Source organism: Dermochelys coriacea, chromosome 6 (genome assembly GCF_009764565.3).
Source record: "Dermochelys coriacea isolate rDerCor1 chromosome 6, rDerCor1.pri.v4, whole genome shotgun sequence".
NCBI classification, from domain to species: Eukaryota; Metazoa; Chordata; order Testudines; family Dermochelyidae; genus Dermochelys; species Dermochelys coriacea.
Window position 1 is genome coordinate 81681312 of NC_050073.1, and position 19512 is coordinate 81700823.

General features: G+C 41.0%; 1 protein-coding gene and 1 long non-coding RNA gene across 4 annotated transcripts in view; one reads left to right on the forward strand and one right to left on the reverse strand.

Moving 5' to 3' along the window:
• Positions 1 to 6797, forward strand: part of SRP54 (signal recognition particle 54) — a 43576-nt gene extending 36779 nt beyond the window's left edge. For all 3 annotated transcript variants that reach the window (XM_043516599.1, XM_038406858.1, XM_043516598.1), the window contains exons 9-16: positions 284 to 432; positions 2192 to 2292; positions 2410 to 2496; positions 2971 to 3044; positions 3355 to 3463; positions 4721 to 4891; positions 5849 to 5944; positions 6319 to 6797. In XM_043516599.1, the coding sequence (XP_043372534.1) occupies positions 284 to 432; positions 2192 to 2292; positions 2410 to 2496; positions 2971 to 3044; positions 3355 to 3463; positions 4721 to 4891; positions 5849 to 5944; positions 6319 to 6410 (879 nt within the window). In that variant the 3' untranslated portion in view covers positions 6411 to 6797. The remainder of the gene's footprint in view (positions 1 to 283; positions 433 to 2191; positions 2293 to 2409; positions 2497 to 2970; positions 3045 to 3354; positions 3464 to 4720; positions 4892 to 5848; positions 5945 to 6318) is intronic.
• Positions 6798 to 7996: 1199 nt separating this feature from the next.
• Positions 7997 to 17546, reverse strand: LOC119857652. Its single transcript, XR_005293654.1, has 3 exons — positions 17438 to 17546; positions 16868 to 16937; positions 7997 to 8468 (listed from the first exon to the last, which is right to left on the reverse strand). It is a non-coding gene; the product is annotated as an uncharacterized LOC119857652 (long non-coding RNA).
• Positions 17547 to 19512: the final 1966 nt, after the last annotated feature.

Below are 19512 nucleotides of genomic sequence, written 5' to 3' on the forward strand. Positions count from 1 at the left end.
GTAGAGAAGTATAACTTGTGGAAAAAATCTATTATAGCTAGTAGGCCATCTTTGAAAGTAAATATCCATAGTTTTCCTGAATTTTCTTTGGGGAATGAAGTGAAAAAATATATTTCAAGTTGCTATTTTTCTTGCTCATTGTTCAGTCTTGATTCACTCTTCAAATACTTTCTAGATTTGTACCATTTCTTTAAAATTTCAGTGTACTTAAGAGAGTCTACTACAGAACATAATACATAATACAGAGTTAAGACCCAGAAATAACTCGTGTTAATTTTTTCAGCAACCAGATAACATTGTTTACGTTATGGATGCCTCCATTGGTCAAGCTTGTGAAGCTCAGGCAAAGGCTTTCAAAGATAAAGTAGATGTAGCCTCTGTTATTGTGACAAAACTTGATGGCCATGCAAAAGGAGGTGGCGCTCTCAGTGCGTAAGTATTGTGTGGTAATGGGGTTTCAGTATTTTTGTAGCTGTATGTTATGTCTAAATTACCAGAAGAGTTGTTAAACAAAGTTCTCCTCTTGTTTTTGTGACGTGCAATTGGATGTGCTGATTCTTGGCTCAGTGAGTAACACTGGCCTTGATGCAAACCACTTATGGCCTGATCCTGACTTCAGGGGGAGTTATGGGTGCTTTGCAGCTTTCAGGATCAGACTGTGGCACTTTCTGATATTACACATCTTTCTTTAAGCATCAACTTGTTTTCTCAGGATAGTATCACTAGTCTCTCTCTACACGTGAGAGGGGTGTTAAGTTACTGTGAGGTTTGTCTTAATATCCTTACAAAAATTAGTAGATAGATGCCTTACAGACATGGTTCAGGTGAAAAGATTGCTTCCCATTAAGAGTCTAAGATGACATACCAAAAAAGTATAAAACTGAAACTTCAGATATTGTGAGGCAATGCTGGATGAGACTCATATCAGTGGAATTCAAGTCAAATCTCTGAATGATAAAAGTCCAGAAAATGGTCAAAGGAACCCACTTATAAATTCCTCAGTTACATTTTCTTTGATTCCATGCTTCTGTCAAAAGCCATGCAGCACAGCATCCTGAAACTGAAGCTAGTCCTAAAGTTACCAGAACACATCAGAAATATATCTAAGCATCTGTCTTTTTACAGGCAGACATGGCAAACACACTTGTTGTGAAAATAAGGTTAGAAATTAGGTTGGTTATAGAAACGATGCAAAATATTGGCAGAACAATCTGGTCTGTTTGTTTTGATGCCAGCTCTTTAAATCAGTGTCTGACTGAACTGAAAAGTTAAGACTCTTCAACGTCTATAAATATTCTGTTCTGTCAGTAAAAATAAAGTTGGCAGAGGATGAAGCATACTAGCCAGAAATAGACACTGAAGGTGAGAGCTGCACCTTGCAGGTCCTGGGCCATGCTAATAAGATGACCAGGTGCCTTCTTTTTCTTTACACCCCACCTCTCGAGCTGCTGGGAATTCACAGTTCAGAATATCTAGCAGAGTGTGGTCCCTGCTCTAGAGTTTTGCCTTTCACATTTCTTGCTAGTAGGTGTCTGACCACCTTGAAGCTCCCACTTTCCTCTACTTTCTGGAAGGGAGAAGCTTTATCAGTCTCCCCATTTGGAAGCCTCCTGGCTGCTTTAAGATATGGAAGAAAGAGAGGTCTCCACGATTTTCCATTTTATTGGCTGCTCCTCCATGAATAACTTCAGTACTTGCCTCTGTTAGCTTCCCAGCAGCAGGAAGAAATGGACAGGGTTAAGTTTTAGGCGCCCGCAAAATTCTGAATGTGAACAGTGAAACTGACCATCTTAATTTCCTATTAGTGGTGCTTGTTAAAGCTATCAGCAGTGGTACAGGCACTGAGTGAGTCTGTCTGAAGATTCAGGAATACATCTATTTAAAGTTTGTTCATATTTTGAGGGTTATATTTATAATTGTAAGGAATAGTAACTTTTTTTAAAAATATTACAAGCCTAAAATCTCTGAGCTTATTAGGGAATGATTCCCAATTGCTACTGGCAAGTAGCTGTTTCAAATCCTTTATGCTAAAGCCTTTTGCACTGGTAGTTTGAGGAGCTACTAGAATATTGCAGGCAAATAAAATCTCACTAGTGTCATTACATTCATTAATTTTAATATAAGGGAGCAGAATTTGGGCCATATTGATTTTGTTTAGAGACGCAGTCTTATTACTTATACTTCATTGCAGAGTTGCTGCCACAAAGAGTCCTATAATTTTTATTGGTACTGGAGAGCACATAGATGACTTTGAACCATTCAAAACACAGCCTTTCATCAGCAAACTCCTTGGTATGTACTATTTATAACTACAGACTACACAAGTGTTCTCAAAAATGTCACTGTCACAGAAAAAAATTGGAGCATAATTTTCCTCACAAATTTTGAAAAAGGCTTTCTGTTTTCCAGGCATGGGTGATATTGAAGGATTGATAGATAAAGTAAATGAATTAAAGTTGGATGATAACGAGGCACTCATAGAAAAGCTGAAACACGGTAAGCTAGTTCTCCCCCAAAAAAATTATGCAACAGAGCTAACCTTTGGAGTAATCTTCAGTTTGTAGAAAATTTATTTTGAAGTAACTATTCAACCTTTTTTTCCCTTGTCATGGTAAACTAAGTAATTAAAGAGAAATATAAATTTAAATCATATAGCTAAAAAAAAAAAATCCAGACATCTCATGAACAGTTGAAATGTGAAAGTAAATGGATTGCTCCTCTGACATAGCATTATTTGCATGCTTTCTCAACACAATTGCAATTTACCTAAGGTTCTTAAATGTGTTATGCAAAGGGAGATACAGCCAAATAATAGAAGAATATGCAGAAGAAGTATCTTTGCATCTAACACTACTTGGCTCTGTCTGTTCTCATCATAAAGTGTAATCAGAGATGGGTGGGCAGGATCAGTCTACATAAAAATGTAATTGTGATCATCTTCAATAATCTTCCATTTCTGTTGTTCTTCAGGTCAGTTTACTTTGAGAGATATGTATGAACAATTCCAAAACATCATGAAAATGGGACCCTTCAGTCAGATCTTGGTTAGTTATCCTGAAAATTTTCTGTCCAAACTTCACTCATTTTCAATTTTTGTAGAAAGTGCTGGAGAACTTTTTTGAATTTTAAGGAATTCTTCCCATTGAATAGCTGCCTGAAATGCTACCAGATAATTTTAATGGTTTCTGGTAAATATGAATAACTTGCCTGTTTCTGCATTTGAACATGTTCAAATTTGCTGAATAAAATATTTAAAATATATAGTGGTATCTATTTCTCAGGTCACTGAAACAGTAGTCTCTTCTAATTTGCAAACCTGAGACAATTAACTCCTTTAACTGTACTATTTTATAGGGTATGATCCCTGGTTTTGGAACGGATTTTATGAGTAAAGGCAATGAACAGGAATCAATGGCAAGGCTAAAGAAATTGATGACTATAATGGACAGTATGAATGATCAAGGTAAAACAAGTTCCAATAATAGAAAGTTAAGAACAGTTACTTAAATAATTCATAGCTGTGTTCATTATTTTATTGGAACAAGTCAGGGAAACAAGTATTGGGGAGGGTGGGAAGAAACAGGAGAGTACTAATTTATCATGACAGGTTTCAGAGTATCAGCCATGTTAGTCTATATCCGCAAAAAGAAAGAATACTTGTGGCATCTTGGAGACTAACAAATTTATTTGAGCATTTATTACTTACCTGATCTCTCTTGTTACAGTGTGTATGGTAACACCCATTGTTTCATGTTCTCTGTGTGTATAAATCTCCCCACTGTATTTTCCACTGCATGCATCCAACAAAGTGAGCTGTAGCTCACGAAAGCTTATGCTCAAATAAATTTGTTAGTCTCTAAGGTCCCACAAGTGCTCCTTTTCTAATTTATCATGTTCGTATAACTATCCATACATAACTGAAACAGGTGGAAACAATCCAATGAAACAATTGGAAAACCCACAACAGAACTGAAGTGCACATAACAGATAGGCTTTCAAAAATAAGACTGAATAGAGGATCCAGATGCTGCTTGATCCAAAGTACATTATTTGGAAAGGATATTTTATTACCTAGAGGAGATTTCTAAGCATACTTTTGCAGCTGGAGTAGACACAGTCCATACACTCATTGTCTCTAATGACTGACAATCACTTCCTTTAAAGTCATTGTCAGGGTAGAATTGCCTGCAAAAATGTCTGTGTGAGGTTGAATGTTTGTCTAATAGCCGTATAAAACTTTATCTATTTTCAAGTAAAAGGATTGTTTTCCACCTGTCAGACCCACCAGCTCACCCTGGTCTCTGGCACTCAGGTTGGTTTGTTTTCATCATGCTCATCAACATTAGTCATAGAAGCTTAACTGGCAGATTATGTCCTCAGATATACCTGTGCAAACCGCAGTAATCTTCATAGGATTGCACACATGTAATTAGGGGCGTAATTTGTTATGCAGAACATCTGTTGCTAATGGTGATGCACAAGAATAAAGGAAAGCCAGCTTGAGTGTCTGGTAGTTGGAAATTATAGAAATCATTGAGATACAATGTATATGGAAGTCCACTGCCACTGAGTCAATTTTCAGGGTAGAACCACACTTTAAAAATTAAAAGAAACAATTCTCAATGACTGAGTTCTCATTAAAACCTGTATTACATCCAGATAATGTTAATAAGTTCACATACAGTTAGGTATAAATATTTTGCATTGTTTTTAATCGCAGAACTAGATAGTACAGATGGTGCGAAGGTTTTCAGTAAACAACCAGGAAGAATCCAAAGAGTAGCAAGAGGTTCGGGTGTTTCTACCAGAGATGTACAGGAGCTTTTGACACAGTATACAAAGTTTGCACAGATGGTGAAAAAAATGGGAGGCATCAAGGGTCTTTTCAAAGGTAAGTAAAACATCCATCTACTTGGCAATTACTCAGCTGTAGGAAAGGCATTGTGGTGGTGGTCCTAGTGGGAATAGGGCAAAAGATGAGGGGATTTAAAAAGGTAGTTTGAGGTCTGAGGAAGAAAAGGGAATAAGTGTGGCTGCAGAAAGAAAGTGGGCTATAGTGCCTTCTATTGCTCTATGGACAGTTGAGTTATATAATGACCCTAGAGCAGAAACTGGTATTTCTGATTTGAAGTTAGTTAATAAAGGCAAAGTATTGTTAGTGTTCATTCAATGAAAGTGGACAAGATTGAGAAATCTGATTAATGAGGATTCCCTTTGGTCCCCAAATAATAAGGAAAAAAAATCCAAGGTTTTTTTCCTATAATCTTTTTATTGGTCAGAAACATCATTTACCAAACAGTTCCCAAGTCCTGTTTATAAGCTAATTTTTGCTCTACGTGGTAAATTCAACCCAGCTGTGACTGCTGCATGTAGATTCAATTTAAGGGGAAATTATTTTAGAGGAGTGCACCTGGAATTGCCATTTTCTGCTAACCCCTGGAAAATACTTGGAATAGCTTTATGCACATCTAAAATGTGTTCACTTTCATCTTATATCAAATTCTTTACTAGCTGTACTACTACTTATGCCAGTTATGTGACAGTTAACGTGCACTTGGCCAGAGAGATAAAGCACTCATGCCTTGTGAATTTAAGTGTGGAGTTCATGAACAGTTTCAGCCCGGTAGTAAAGGTTTTCTGTTGATGAGGACAAAACTCTCTCCGCTACAAATATACAGATTGCTGATTTATTTTTTTTTTCCTCACACACCCCCACCCACCCGGTGGCAGAGTCATGTTTGACCATTGTTAACTTAAGCTGGTTTGAATCCAGCAACTAGAAGGGGGAAGCTTTTACATTATCAGTTTCCTGAGTAATGCATTTTTCTTGTCACTTTCTGTATTTAAGGAGGTGACATGTCAAAGAATGTAAATCCATCTCAAATGGCAAAACTGAACCAACAGATGGCAAAGATGATGGATCCAAGAGTTCTTCATCACATGGGTAAGTGTTACATTTTTTGCAATATAAACTAGGTAATTTGTAAGGAATTATGGGGGAGCATTTGACAGCATATTTCAGTATTCAGTGTTCCTTCTCTCTCTCTCCCCTTTTAAAACCCATCTTAAATCTAGCCTTCAGTTGCCGATTTCCTCTGACATCTACTCCCACTCACATACTACTTTGATTTGAATATCCATCCAAACTAGACAATGAGCTCTTCTGGGCTATGCCTATTGTGTTTTGTAAAGCACCGTTGAACACCTCCGGTGCTGTGCATTAGTGGTGAAGTATGAGGTTTCTTTACCAAAAAGTTACTACTAATTGAATTGCCAGGCTACTTACCTACCCAATTCTCACTGACCTCTCTTCTCTAGGTGGCATGGCAGGATTGCAGTCAATGATGAGACAGTTTCAACAAGGTGCTGCTGGAAACATGAAAGGCATGATGGGATTCAATAATATGTAAAGAAGCCTTAATAAAAACTGACTTGGCTGAGGACATTTGCTGCGACTTCGGTAAAAGGACTTGATTTCTTCCTTTTACAGTGAGAGAGAAGAGTGTTGATGGGGGTGGAGGAAGTGACCTTTTGAAACTTCTATTTGGGCTTCTCAAGAAGATTCTAAATTGATTTCCGGAAAACAATTATATTTTTGCTTAGTTCCTTCCCATCAAAAGAAGTTAAGTTTAATAAATAAAAATCATGATGTAAAATTTTAATATGTAGAGACACTTTTTAATTGTTTGCATTAAATGGCAGCCATTATATTTGTAAACAATCCAGATATTTGGTTAATAGTAACATAAAATGTCCCAAGAAATGTTGTAAAATAAACTTAAATGGTTGTAAATGAAGGATGTGCTTATTTCTTTGATTTTTAAAACCATCACTAGGAATGCACCTTTTCATGCGATGTAGTGTAGATGGCCACTGCTCACTGATAGCAGTACTTAAATAACAGTTACTAGAAAGATGATCAGAGGAAATATATGCCTTTGATATCTGTGCACGTGTAGTGTTGAGTTGCCTGCAGGCTGAAATTGGGGTGGATAGGGCTGCTCGTTAGTGTGCGTCTTCCTTCTTTGCTGCGCAGTCTGAGACTGGTTTTGGGGGGAACTGCTGCTTCTTGCCATAGACATCCTGTGCAGAATCTCACAAGATTGCTGCTTATCTTTCCTCCTGTTTAGTACATATAGGAGTCTGTTGAGAGGGTTATTGAGGAGACATGGCTTTCAAGTATCTTCAGTATGCTCATGACATCTAACTTTCTTAATCTCACCAGACTCCTAATCAAGCTGTGTATTTTGCTGTGAGCATGTTATACTGGTGCTCTTAATCTTCACTAAATGGAATTTAAAATATTGATATTGACCATAAAGCTCTAAATGGCCAGGGACTGATTAACCCCAGAGACTAACCTTTCTCCCGATACAGTAGAACCCCATTTATTTGACCCTCCATTATGTGGCTCTATGTATTAACCGAACAACCTACACACACAGGTCCAGAAGCGGGTGATCCTCCTGGGACCGCTAGATGGTTGCTGCAGACTTGCATTTTCCCATTCTCCAGATTATCTGAATTTTGATTATCTGATCGACTCCCATCCTGATTAGATTGGATAAATTTCTGCTGTGTCATACTGACACAGCTGCAGTGAGCAGGGATGCTTGAGCTGAAACTCGCTTTGTGTAAAAGAGAAGGAAAGCTGGCAATTGTGTGAGGATCTTTGACTTTGGAACTTAATCCTCAACCATGGTCTGAAACAGGCAGAATCTACTGACCTTCGGGCATGCTTCAAAGTTCATCTGTTATCCCTGACTTCTGGAGTCATGGGAAGAATTATCGAGGGGGTGGGAGAGAGGCAGCAAGGACAAACTTTTCAATATTTTCTGTCTATCAATTGACTGGGAAGGGGGTGTTTGTATTAATTTCAGTGGAATATGAGAGTCCAAAGAGTCAAAGGTGTTAATGTCACCCAACATTAAAGAGTATTAAACACAGCTTGGGGTTTGGTATACTGAAACATCAGCCTGCTTTGTACCACTGCAAATAACAGCTTATTAAAAAAACTTTTAATAAAGATTCTGATTTACAGGCAAAAACATAAGGCATTGACTACAGCATTAGGAGGCCAATGAGGATTTGTTTACATTGTACAACTGTATTGTTTTGTTTCCCACAGTGACAAGTGTGAAATCTGTAGTAAAATGTACCTTAATCTGTTCTTACTTTCCTCTTATTACCCTATTTACACTGGAGGTAAGTCAGTGGAAAAACCATGTTGTGCTGAAACTAGGTCTCTGATTATGGAAGTATTTATAATGTAGACAGGGCCTTACAGTGAAAGACAAAATGTTGACATTGAGCTGTTGCAAGAGATTAATCAAGACTTCCTGCCAAGATTTGTAGGAAAGAATAGGTGAGGAAGCTGTCAATCTATCGCATGTGGGGAAGTGTTCGTTATATGGTGACAATATTCATCTTTATATGGTTTTTGTCTTGGTTTTTGTCAGCAAACATGTCTGTAACAAAACAGATGATAAAGATTCAGGAAATGTGTTGACAGATTCCATACAAGGCATAATACTGAACTGAGTAATACATTTAAACTACAGAACAGAACCATATTTCCCATCCCCTCAGAAGCAATGCAAAGGCTGGGGGGGGGGGGGGGAAGATTGGAAGTAATTGCTGGGTATGAACTTGGAGGGTTGCTGGGTATGGGTAGGAAAAGTATGGAAGGGGTTTGTTTTTTGGGGGAGCAATTGTAAAGGAGTTAGGGAGCTTCACCCATGAAGACCCTGGCTGACTCCTCTCCCATTCAGTCAGGGCACATCTGCTCCTGTCCCCATGTGTTCCTGCACCCCGATCCCCATGTCCCCATGTCTCTGCCCCCTCAGCTAGCCCTCTCCCCTCACTCCATGTGTCCCTGCACCCCTTGTCCTCATGTGTCTATGCCCTCACTTAGTCATCTCCCTTCCCCCTGTAACTTTGCACCCTCTGCCCATGTGGCCCTGCATTTCCTTCACCCCTGTGGCTCCACTCCCATTCAGCTTCTGCCCTACTCTATCCTCCCCTTATGAGCTCCTGTCTGGCCCCCAGCAGTCCCATGCCATTTGTCTCCCCATAGCCCCTGTCTCCTGACCCGGCCTGACAGGTGCTATGAAGAAGGCATTGTAGGCTCTCTCTTCCCTATCCTAGCTAGGACTGGCCAGGAGCAGCTGCTGTGTTCTAGCACCACAGTGCCCTCTGGTGGGCAAAAAGAACTCAGCAACTTTTCAGCAGAAGCTATTTTCTGGAAAAAAAAATGCATGGCACATGAAATATGCACACCTGCAGTGGTGCAGAATTCCTCCAGGAGTATTTTTATTTATAGCTTTGACCTACAGTAATCTTGGCATTGTCAGCATAGTTCATATTCAATGAATCAGGTATGTAGTATCTTAGTAAACTTGGCATGCAGTTTTTAACTGGAAACACTACATATTTTCCCTTTTATGTAATCCCTATGAGAGATCTTGTACAACTGTTCCTTTGTCTAAAAAAAACAAACTACCTATATCAAAACTATGGACGCTTGTGTTACCATTTTACATGAGTAGTCCTGCAGCTGCACAAGTGCTATTTTCAAATATCTGTAAAGGAATTGAACAAGTTACTCAAACTGCCTATTCTAGTTCATTATAAACAGTGATCAAAATCAATGTAATCTATAAAATGTTGAAAAGGTAATATGTTTTAGCAACCAAAGAAGATTCATATAACCATCTTCTCAACCAGAACTTTGTATGCAAGAGTTTAGATATAGTTGAATGCCCTTAATGAAAATGAAACTTACAAAGGAGTATATTGAACAGGAACAGTGAAGCACTGTACTTCTGTACAGGCCAATCCCCAGAGACAAATGATTCATTTATTTCTATTTTCAACTCAATGCACAACTGTGGCTTTCTTACACTTTTATGGTTGTCTCAAATCTCAGTTACTGCCACTAGACAGTGACAGTCAGGTCAAGACACTGGTGAAATCTTCCAGCAGCAGCATATTTAATAGGCATTTCCTAACCTACTGGGTATGTGAACCTGTCTTCAAATAGACATACACATCACTGTGCACAAATTGCTAGTTCAGTAGTGAAATGTAGGTGGCTTATTTTTTATTTTTAATATAAGCTTTTGTTTTGAAATCAGAGTTTGTAATAATGGCATCAAGACATGAGCTGAAAAGTGATAAGCAGGTAGGCTATGAAAAGATACCTTTACTTCTGGCACGTGTAGTAGCTCATTAAGCCAAGACTCTTAGGCCGTTGAAGGAGGGAGCTTGTTATAGGGGGAGGGAGAGGAAGTTGTCCAGTGTTGGTTTAGTTCTTAAACATGACCTGCAAATGAGAGTACACTGAGTCTGACTTGCATTGACTTCTCCATGATACAGTAATTTAAAACTGGATCCTGTGAAATAATGGATCCTGAAAAGGGAGATGTGTAGGAGATGCTGCTACAGTGCTGCCTCGACAGCCAAATTAATTTGCTAGCTCCACTGTCTGCAGTTCCTCCATGCACCCTCTTGCTGGGACCATGTTCCAGAGCCATACTCGTGAAACTTAGTTACACCAGACATTGGGAAGCTCAGTGAAAGTGCTGCACCTATAGAAGTCAGTAGCAGCAACTCCTACACCCCTTCCCCATGCAGAGCCCATCATGCCCCTTCCTGCACCCTTTCTTCCTCCCTATTCTGCACCCTGCCCTATTCTGCAGGAGCATTTCTATTTCTATTTATAAAGGAGGCCTGATGTTTTAAAGAAGCAAAAAGACCTAAACCAATGTTTTGGTTTTGCAGTTCACCTTTCCATGGAGATTCTTGTAACTGTAGTGCATTGAAAGAACTACTAGAGAACAAGGCAGCAGCACATTAAGTTGGGGAGTAGGTAATGTACAAAACTGGTTTATCTCTTTATACTCAGCTATTGCTGTAAGCATCTTGTCTTATTTCCATAGATTAGAGCAGCAGTTCTCAAACTGTGGGTTGGAACCCCATTTTAATGGGGGCACCAGGGGTGGTTGAGACTTGCTGAAGCCCAACCCCCACTGCCTGGAGCTGAAGCCTGAGGGCAATGAAGTTTGAGAACCCCTGGATTAGTTAAAATACATAACTTTATATTTCTACTGAATTCAAACAGAGGCCCAGGACAGCAGAGAGTTTGCAAATAATGGACACCCTGAGAAAATTTGAGTCAGGAATGCCGAGTGACCTAAAACTAGGCACCTCCCAAAAATAAACACTTGAGGTTAAGTCATCTAGAATTTAAAGAGCATGGCCTCAAGATTCTGGCTGGGGCAGGCAGCTGGAGGTTGTCAAGAATTTTATTTTAAGAGTAACATTTTCAGCCTTTTATTTCTTGCTAACTCTAGAACCTCAGTTAATAATGACCTAGGTATGTGTTTTGTACATTTCTTATTTTTATTAGAGAAGCGAAAGTTCATTAAAAGGGCTAGATAGACAGGCTTGGCAAGTCCAGTTCTTGAAGTGCTGGTCCCTATGTGTATTCTATGGTAGGTATACATGTGCTCCAGGCACCTTAGACTGGAGAACTCTTGCAAGCAGTGTCCATTGGTCTGCACCTGTGCCTTTACTCTCCCCATGCTCTGCTCAGATGATATAAGGGGTAGTGCAGACCAGCTACTTCTCCAGTTCCTTCTTACCACTGCATGGCCTGTGTTGGAATCTCCAGTGTCTGGAGCTTCTCCTTTCTTTTCAGCTTAATCCTTGTCTTTAAAACCTATAAATATTTCAGAGTTTTATATAGTTTTAGATCATTAGTGTAGATAGTGTTAATAGTCTTATTAGGATAACTAGTGAATAGTTGAATCTGTAATCCAGGGGGAAACTTCCTACCTCCCTGGTACAGGAATTAGCTTTGTGCCCAGAATACCAGGCTTTGAAAACTCTCTCCCATTCCCAGTCTTAGTCAGCCTTTAGTCTCAGAGAAATGCATATCTCCGAGTGCAGTATCTGTTGCCTTTTCCCCCAGCCACAGCTGACAGGCACAAGAACTCCATCTTAAAAAGTACCTTCTGGAGAAAGTTGAGACTTCAGTCAGACTCAGGCTGGGAGGACCTCCCTGTACATTGGCCAGAGTCATTGAGGAGCACACTTCCTAATAGAAGGTCTGATGCAGAAGCGAGAAAGGGCAAAGCCAGAGACTCTTCTTTGCAGTTTCCTCATGGGAATGAGGGATACTTTCATAAGCACAAGAGCAGATCCCTATTTAAGTCCACTTTGAAGAGGATAAATCCCTCCCTGAGCCTATCCAAGTTGGGTGAGTCTTTGCACCCAAGTTCTAAAGACTTAAGATGTCCTAAGCCTCAGGAGTATGATAAGGTGGTGCACAGGAGCAAGGCTCTCCTGATACTGGACTTTGCATGAGCAGTAATGCTGCCTGTGGTACCATCCAGGTCAAGGGTCCAAGAACCACCAATAATGACAAAGAGCACTACACGAAGGAGACTCGTATTGACAATACTGCAATGACTCCAAATGGATCTGCCAGTCAAGAGTCTTCCCACATCAACGCCAATGGGACAGGCAGACAAGGCCCTGTGTGCCACAGAGAGTGTAACGATATATACCACTCTGGAGGACATAATTGTTCTCTCAGATATGCAATCTCCCCTGTTGTTGGGGTCAACCCTTACAAGGGAGATTTTGACCCCCCATTAGGAGACACAAACTACGGGAAAATAAGTCTAGCCCCCATACTGTCTACTAGCCATGACTTTCCTTCAATGGAACTGACATCACCACCAACTGAGCTGGATCTCACCTGCTTGTCATTGGGGAAAGCAGCTATACTGGAGGAACCACCATCACCTCCACCAAGAGAGTTTAGTCCAGATAAGAGATTGAGAACTTCCTGGAACCAGTCTTATCCACCCAAACCAGGAAATGCAGGATCTGTGCGATCTAATAGAGTGTCATATCATCCCTCCCCTCCAAGACAGCAACCAATACTTCCTCCTGAAGTCATAGAAGAAAAGGGGAATGAGCCAGTTCCGCTGGTACCAATGAATCTCTCCCCTCATCTCCAGATGAGGTGACTGCTCCACATCACCATCTCCCTTTGGATGACCACAAACAATTCCAGAACCTGCTACAGAGGGTGGTGGAAGAGCTCCAAATCTCCTTTTGGAGGTCCAAGAAACACAGTATAAGCTCTTGGACATCCTTCAACTCATGAGATCCGGCTAGATAGCACTTCCAGTGAATGAAGCCATACTAGAAGTAGCAAGGGCTTCCTGGCATACACTGGCAACATGAGCCCCTATCCTCAAGAGGGCTGACAAGTGTTACTTCATCTTGGCAAAAGGAGTAGAGTTTTTATTTACCCACCCTACACAAAACTCCCTGTTGTTCAGGCTGCCACTGTCATGTACTTCTGTTCCAGATATGGACTGGTCACAGAGATTCTTCACACACAGCAGATGTGTTCATCATACCATCCTTTAATGCTCTGCCAGGTATAGCTGATATTCATTTAAATAAGAGATTTTATACAGTGCCACCTAGTGGCAGAACAGTATAATAGTTTAGCATTCCATTACAGCCACAGAAAAATACAGGCAGCAGCACCCAAGAACCATCCCCACTGATAAAGAGGCCAAATGTCTGGACCTTCTGGGGAGGAAGGTATTTACATTTACTAGCTTCCAGTTTAGAATAGCAGACTATCAAATGCTGTTGGCTAAATATGATTTTCTAAATTATTCAAAGCTCCTAGATTTCAAAGACAAATTACCACAGCAGGACAGGGCTCAGTTTCAGGGCCTTATTGATGAAGGCAAGCTGGTGGCCAGAACTTCATTACAGGCTGTGGTCAATGCCACCAATACAGCACCAAGATCAATGGCAACTGCCATTGAGATGGGCTGGGACTCATGGCTATACTCTTCCCAATGATGTCTAGAACACTGTAGAGGACTTGCCCTTAGAGACCAGTCTTAAACAAAAACACAGATAAGTCTTTGCACTCACTAGAAGACCCTAGGGCAATCTTCCACTCCTTGGTGTGTGTATATATAGACACACACCGGCCCTGAAGAGGAAATGCCATAAGCAAACCAATGCCTGTGACTCAGCCATTTTACAATCCGTGCTGTTACGAAGCACCTTGCAAATGACAGAAGATGCAAAGAACATGATACCTGCCTCCTTCCACTTCAGTAACATCAACCAGCCTGTCTAAAAGATACTTTTGATAAGATGCTTAGGAGTTGCAAACCAATATTGATGCCATTGCCACCTCATCCTCAGGTCTCCTGTCATGGCCACCTAGCACTTTTTCCCTACAACTGGAAGGCAATAATGGGCAAGTGGGTGCTGGATATCATCCATTCCAACAATACCATAGAGTTTCTCTCCCCTTTCCCTCCAAAACCTCCTTCCCTGGCCCTCTTCAGGAATCACTCTCAGGAGGTGATCCTCCTTCAAGAAATAGAATTCTCTCCTCCAATGGGAAGCAGGAGCAAAATACCTCTAACACCAGGGAAAAGGGGTTTATTCAATATATTTTCTTGTTCCCAAGAAGAAGGGAGGATGGAGACCTATTCTCAACCTGCAACAACTCAATATGTTTATTTGCAAACAAAAATTCTGCTTTGTTACCCTGGCATTGATAAAACCAACTCTGGAAAAGGACACATGGTTCACAGCTCTTGATAGGAAAGATACATACTTTATCATTCACCCTTTCTACAGAAGACTTCTCATGTTTGTGGTGGTTTCCAACCACTTAATACAGGGGACTCCCATTCTGTCTAGCAACATGACACAAGGTCTTCACTAAAGTGTTTTCAGTAACAGCAGCTCAGAAGGGGCAGCTCCATCATCTTCCCATATTTAGATGACTGGCTTTTCACAGGTAGGGCATACCTAGAAATCCTAACATGCTGCATCTCCCAATATCCCTGGGAATCTGTGTAAACATGGAACAGTCTATCCTGATTCCAATGTAGACTACAGAATTAATAGGAGCAACTTAAGTCCTCACTCTGAGTGAGTCTATCTCCCTATGCACAATTATATTGCTTAATATTTTCAGATTCTTATTAATTGTATGTTTTTAGTATGTTAGAAAATGAATGATATTTATTTACCTACAATAAAAAAAACTTTAGTCATGATTTGTATCAAGCTACATTAGGATGGTAAGTGAAATTTAATTAAACACACAAACCAGAATATAAAGTTTATTTTTTATTAAACAAAAGAAGCCCTTTAAACAGTACATGACCAGTTGTCATACTTACAAAACTTGACCTCAAAACTTAGAAGTTTTTTCCCCTGATTCTTCCTTTATATAGAAGAACAGCCTTTAATGCAGAGTTTTTGGTAGAGGCCCATAGATTCAGCATATTTATTTTTATTTAAATGTGATGAGAGAAGTTTATAATAAGTTTAGCCCTTAACATATTTTCTATTAATTCAGATTTAATTTTAAACAGACGTTTTTAAAAGAGAAATTTATCATTTAAATAGAACCAAAAAAACCTGATTTTTAATTTTTTTTCAAAAAAAATATTTGTTTTTATCCACCCTGTACTCCTCCTATGTAGCTTGCAAGCTTGGTTTTGAACAATATCTACACGAAGCAAACAGCATGAACACCATAGTGACAATTCCCATCAAAGTGTGAGTCTCAACTGACTTGCTGGAAAGCTCCAGGACAAGTGTGCATGGGATTCCTTTGCTATCCCTGACAAGATCATTAGACACCTCCCTATTAGGCTGTGGGGCTCATGCAGCCCAGGGCTCTTAAATGCCACAGGAAACTAGAATGCACATAAATCTTCTGGAACACAGAGCAGTCTAAGAAGCCTGCTGCAAAGCATTCTTACCATTCATCCAATTTCATTATAAATCCTCTTAATATTGGACAATAAGACAACCGTATTCTACATAAACAAGCAGGAAGGAGTAAGATCCATGTCCCTGTGTATAGAAGCAGTCAACTTATGGAATTGGTACATCAGGAACCACATCATCCTATCAGCAGGGTATTTCCCATTGTCAATCACTAATGGGAGTTACACTGTTCTGTGGTAAACAGCATCTTCATAGAGTCGGGAACTCCCACTTTGTATCTGTTCACCTCCCAGGAGAACAGGAGAAGCAACACATATTGCTCCATAGGAGCCCAAGGCTGGTACTCCAGAGACAATGTTTTCCTACTCCCTTGAACAAACCACTTGGACTATGCCTTTCCTTCTCTTCCACTGCTACCTTGGGTTCTTTGGAAGATTCAACAGGACAGAGCACAAATCATCCTCAAATGTCCCATGCAGTTCTGGTTACCAAGTCTCCTAGGAATATCAGACCATCCACCCATCAGCATTCAGTTCTTCCTGAATCTCTTGACTCAAGAGAACAGCAAGGTCAGTCATCTCACCCGGATGCTCTTCACCTCACTGCTTGGTGTTTGGATGTGCGTCAAACCGAAAACATTCCTGCTCCGAAGCTGTACAACCCATTCTCAATAATAGCAGAAAGGACTCCACCCAAAAATGTTACCTAGCCAAGTGGAAGAGTTTCTTTCTCTGGGCCCAGCAGAATCGCGTGTCTCCAGAAACAGCAAGTATTCCCACTATCTTGGATTACCTCTTTAAACCTCAAGATGATGGATCTTTCCCTTAGCTTGCTACAGGTTCACCTGATGGCAATCAACGGGACACCCACCAATGGACTGATACTCTGACTTGACGCACCCAGTAATGTCTAGGTTCTTAAAAGGAGGGATAGGTGAACTTGGTGCCCTAATGGCAGACCCACCATACATAATATTCCATAAAGACACTTTCACTATGACTCCACTCAAAATTGATCCATAAGTGGTTTTGGAATTTCACATAAAATCAGACTATCAACTTACCTGTGTTGTTCCCAAAGCTCCATGCTTCCAGCAAGGGAATTCCACATTCCCTCAATGTGAGGCATTTTAACTGCAAAGGACAAAACAGATGAGAGAATGCTGTTGTGGAATGAATCTGAAAACAAACTATTTCCTCCCAAAGAATTTCTAAATGAATCTCTGGGTGTATCCTGCTTTATAGGTTGGCACATCTGCCCCCAGACCAACCACATGGGATAATGGGTCTGTAGCGAGGCAAAGACTCACTGGTGCGGCGCCTCCTGCTGGTCATCCAGGGAATTAGCTCTCCAGCAACAAAACACCTCCTCCTGGCTGGTGTCTCGCCTGCCACTGGCCCCTTACACCAGCATGTCATTCTGCTCCAGCAGTACCCACTCACTCTGGGTCTCCCCTCCCAGGGGAACCCCCAGTCCTCTAAACCCACCTTGCCTCAGTGGCTACTGCCAGTCATCATCTAGCCCCCACTCACTGGGGCAAACTGCAGTCTGTAGAGGCCACTCATCACTGGCAAGGAGGTTAGGGCCTGCTGCCTTTGTCTAATCTCAGGCTTCCCCTCTGCAGCCCCAGTACCTTTCCTAGGCCTTCACTGAGGCCTGTGGGTTACCAGGCTGGAGCTCCCCTTTCCCCGCTCCACGTATTCTCCTCTCAGTAGCTAGCCCTTCCCACTTCAGGGCTAGAGAGATTCCTTCAGCTCCTGGTTCACAGCCTCTTTTATCCAGGCCAGCTGTGGCCTGATTAAGCCAGCCACACCTGTGGCCAGCTATTCACTCAGCTGCTTTTCCCAGCTGCAGCCCTCTCCAGGGATGCTTTTATCCCCTGTTCTGCAGGAATGGGGCAGCTGCCCCACTACAGGTCACTCTATGAAAGCACAAGCATCCTCAGTAGCATCACTTAACAAGGCATCCTTGCTTGATATTTGCAAGGCAGCAACATGGAGTTCCATCCACACATCTACAAGACATTAGGTCTTGGTCCAAGCCTTCTCTACTGATGATGCATCCTTTTGGACAGCAGTTCTATTAGCAGTCATACCACCTACATCCTTGCAAACTCCTCCTCTCTGAAGTGCTGCTCATTAGTCACCCACAGTGGAATACACATAGGGACCAGCACTTGAAGAAGAAAGGGAATTTACTTACTATCTTGTAACTGGAGTTCTTCAAGATGTGTGGTCCATATCTGTATTCCACTACCTGCCCTCCTTCTTCTCTGCTTTGGATCATGTCTGGATTCACAGAGGAGTAGGACCTTGAGAAGCAGTTCGTCGGCACTGTCCGTTATGCTCTCAGAGTAGAGAATGAGGAGAGCATATGAACAGTGGAACACAGATAGGAACCAGCCATCTTGAAGAACAACCATTATAATTGGGTAAACTTCCTTTTTTCACTCTCTTCGCAAATGGGTAGAGTACAGGCAGCCCTTATGTGAGCTTTGATCTCAAAGGATGAAAGAGTAACTCAGTTTCCATGGCGTTCAATTTTTAGCCTTTTTGCTGAAATTGCCAACACAGGAAGCAGTTGTAATGGTGGACAGACACCTGTTCATTAGCAATTGCATAATTAATTAATGTAGGCAACAAAAGAGCTATTAAACGGCATGGGTGCATGCAAGCATTTGGCAGGATGTTGAATTCTTCATTTCCTAATAGCTGCCTTTCTACTCTTCATTAGGACTTTCAATACACTGCTAAATTAAAACAAACTAACCTCCTGTGTTAGTGGGCACATTGGTGGAAGGCCAGGAACAATGCTACTGTACAAGGGCTATGGTTATGGTACTGGCAGGGGGCAGCAAGCTGGCTGCTGACACCATCTGCTGAGCATAGCCAGGATTTAAATTCTCAGAGATTATTTCCCAGAGGCTCCCCCACACTTCCTCGTTCGGGTCTCCTGGTTTCAGCTGTGGGGTGGGGGTGGGGGTCTTGGGGCTTTAGCACTGCGGGAGGGGGCGGGGGCGATGCTGGGTCTCTAGGGCTTCAGCCCTGTGGGGGCAGTGGGGCTCCTGCAGGTTTGAAAATATTTACCGGAGCTCCGCTCCAGATAGCTCCAGCTGAATTTAAGCTCTGAGCATAGCTAATGCTTTTCTGTTAGCACTGACCTAAGTAGGATTTAAACTGGCAACATAGAGGTGAAATCACTTTTATATAGTGCTCATCATAGCGTTTCTGTTCAGTTTTAAACTACACTACTTTATCTGAACAAAAACACTAGGGATTTTTATACTTTTGTTATCTGAAAGTCTAGGGAGCACTTCACAGTTGCTGTAAATAATAATTTGGGGTTTTCTTTATTTCACTAATTCAGTTTACTCTCCTAGTTCACTAGAAGTGGGTTCTGTGGAATAATACATCTTTAAAAAGGAGATAATAGCTCTTTTTAGAATTCACAACCAATCATTATGACCTAAATGGACCTCTGTTGTTGAATGCTCTACAATCCTATCCATTACTGACAGCAGAAATGCAGTCTTCCACCTAAGGTTATAGATATTGAAGAAAATTGTCAAGATTCTATCTCCTGCACCATTTCAAGCTGTTTGTTCCATTTTTATTTATTTGTTTACCCTTACAATGTACCCTTCTACAAAGCTTATGTAGGTTTGTACTACAGTTGGGGTCCTTGCCAGATGTAATGACGATCACTGTC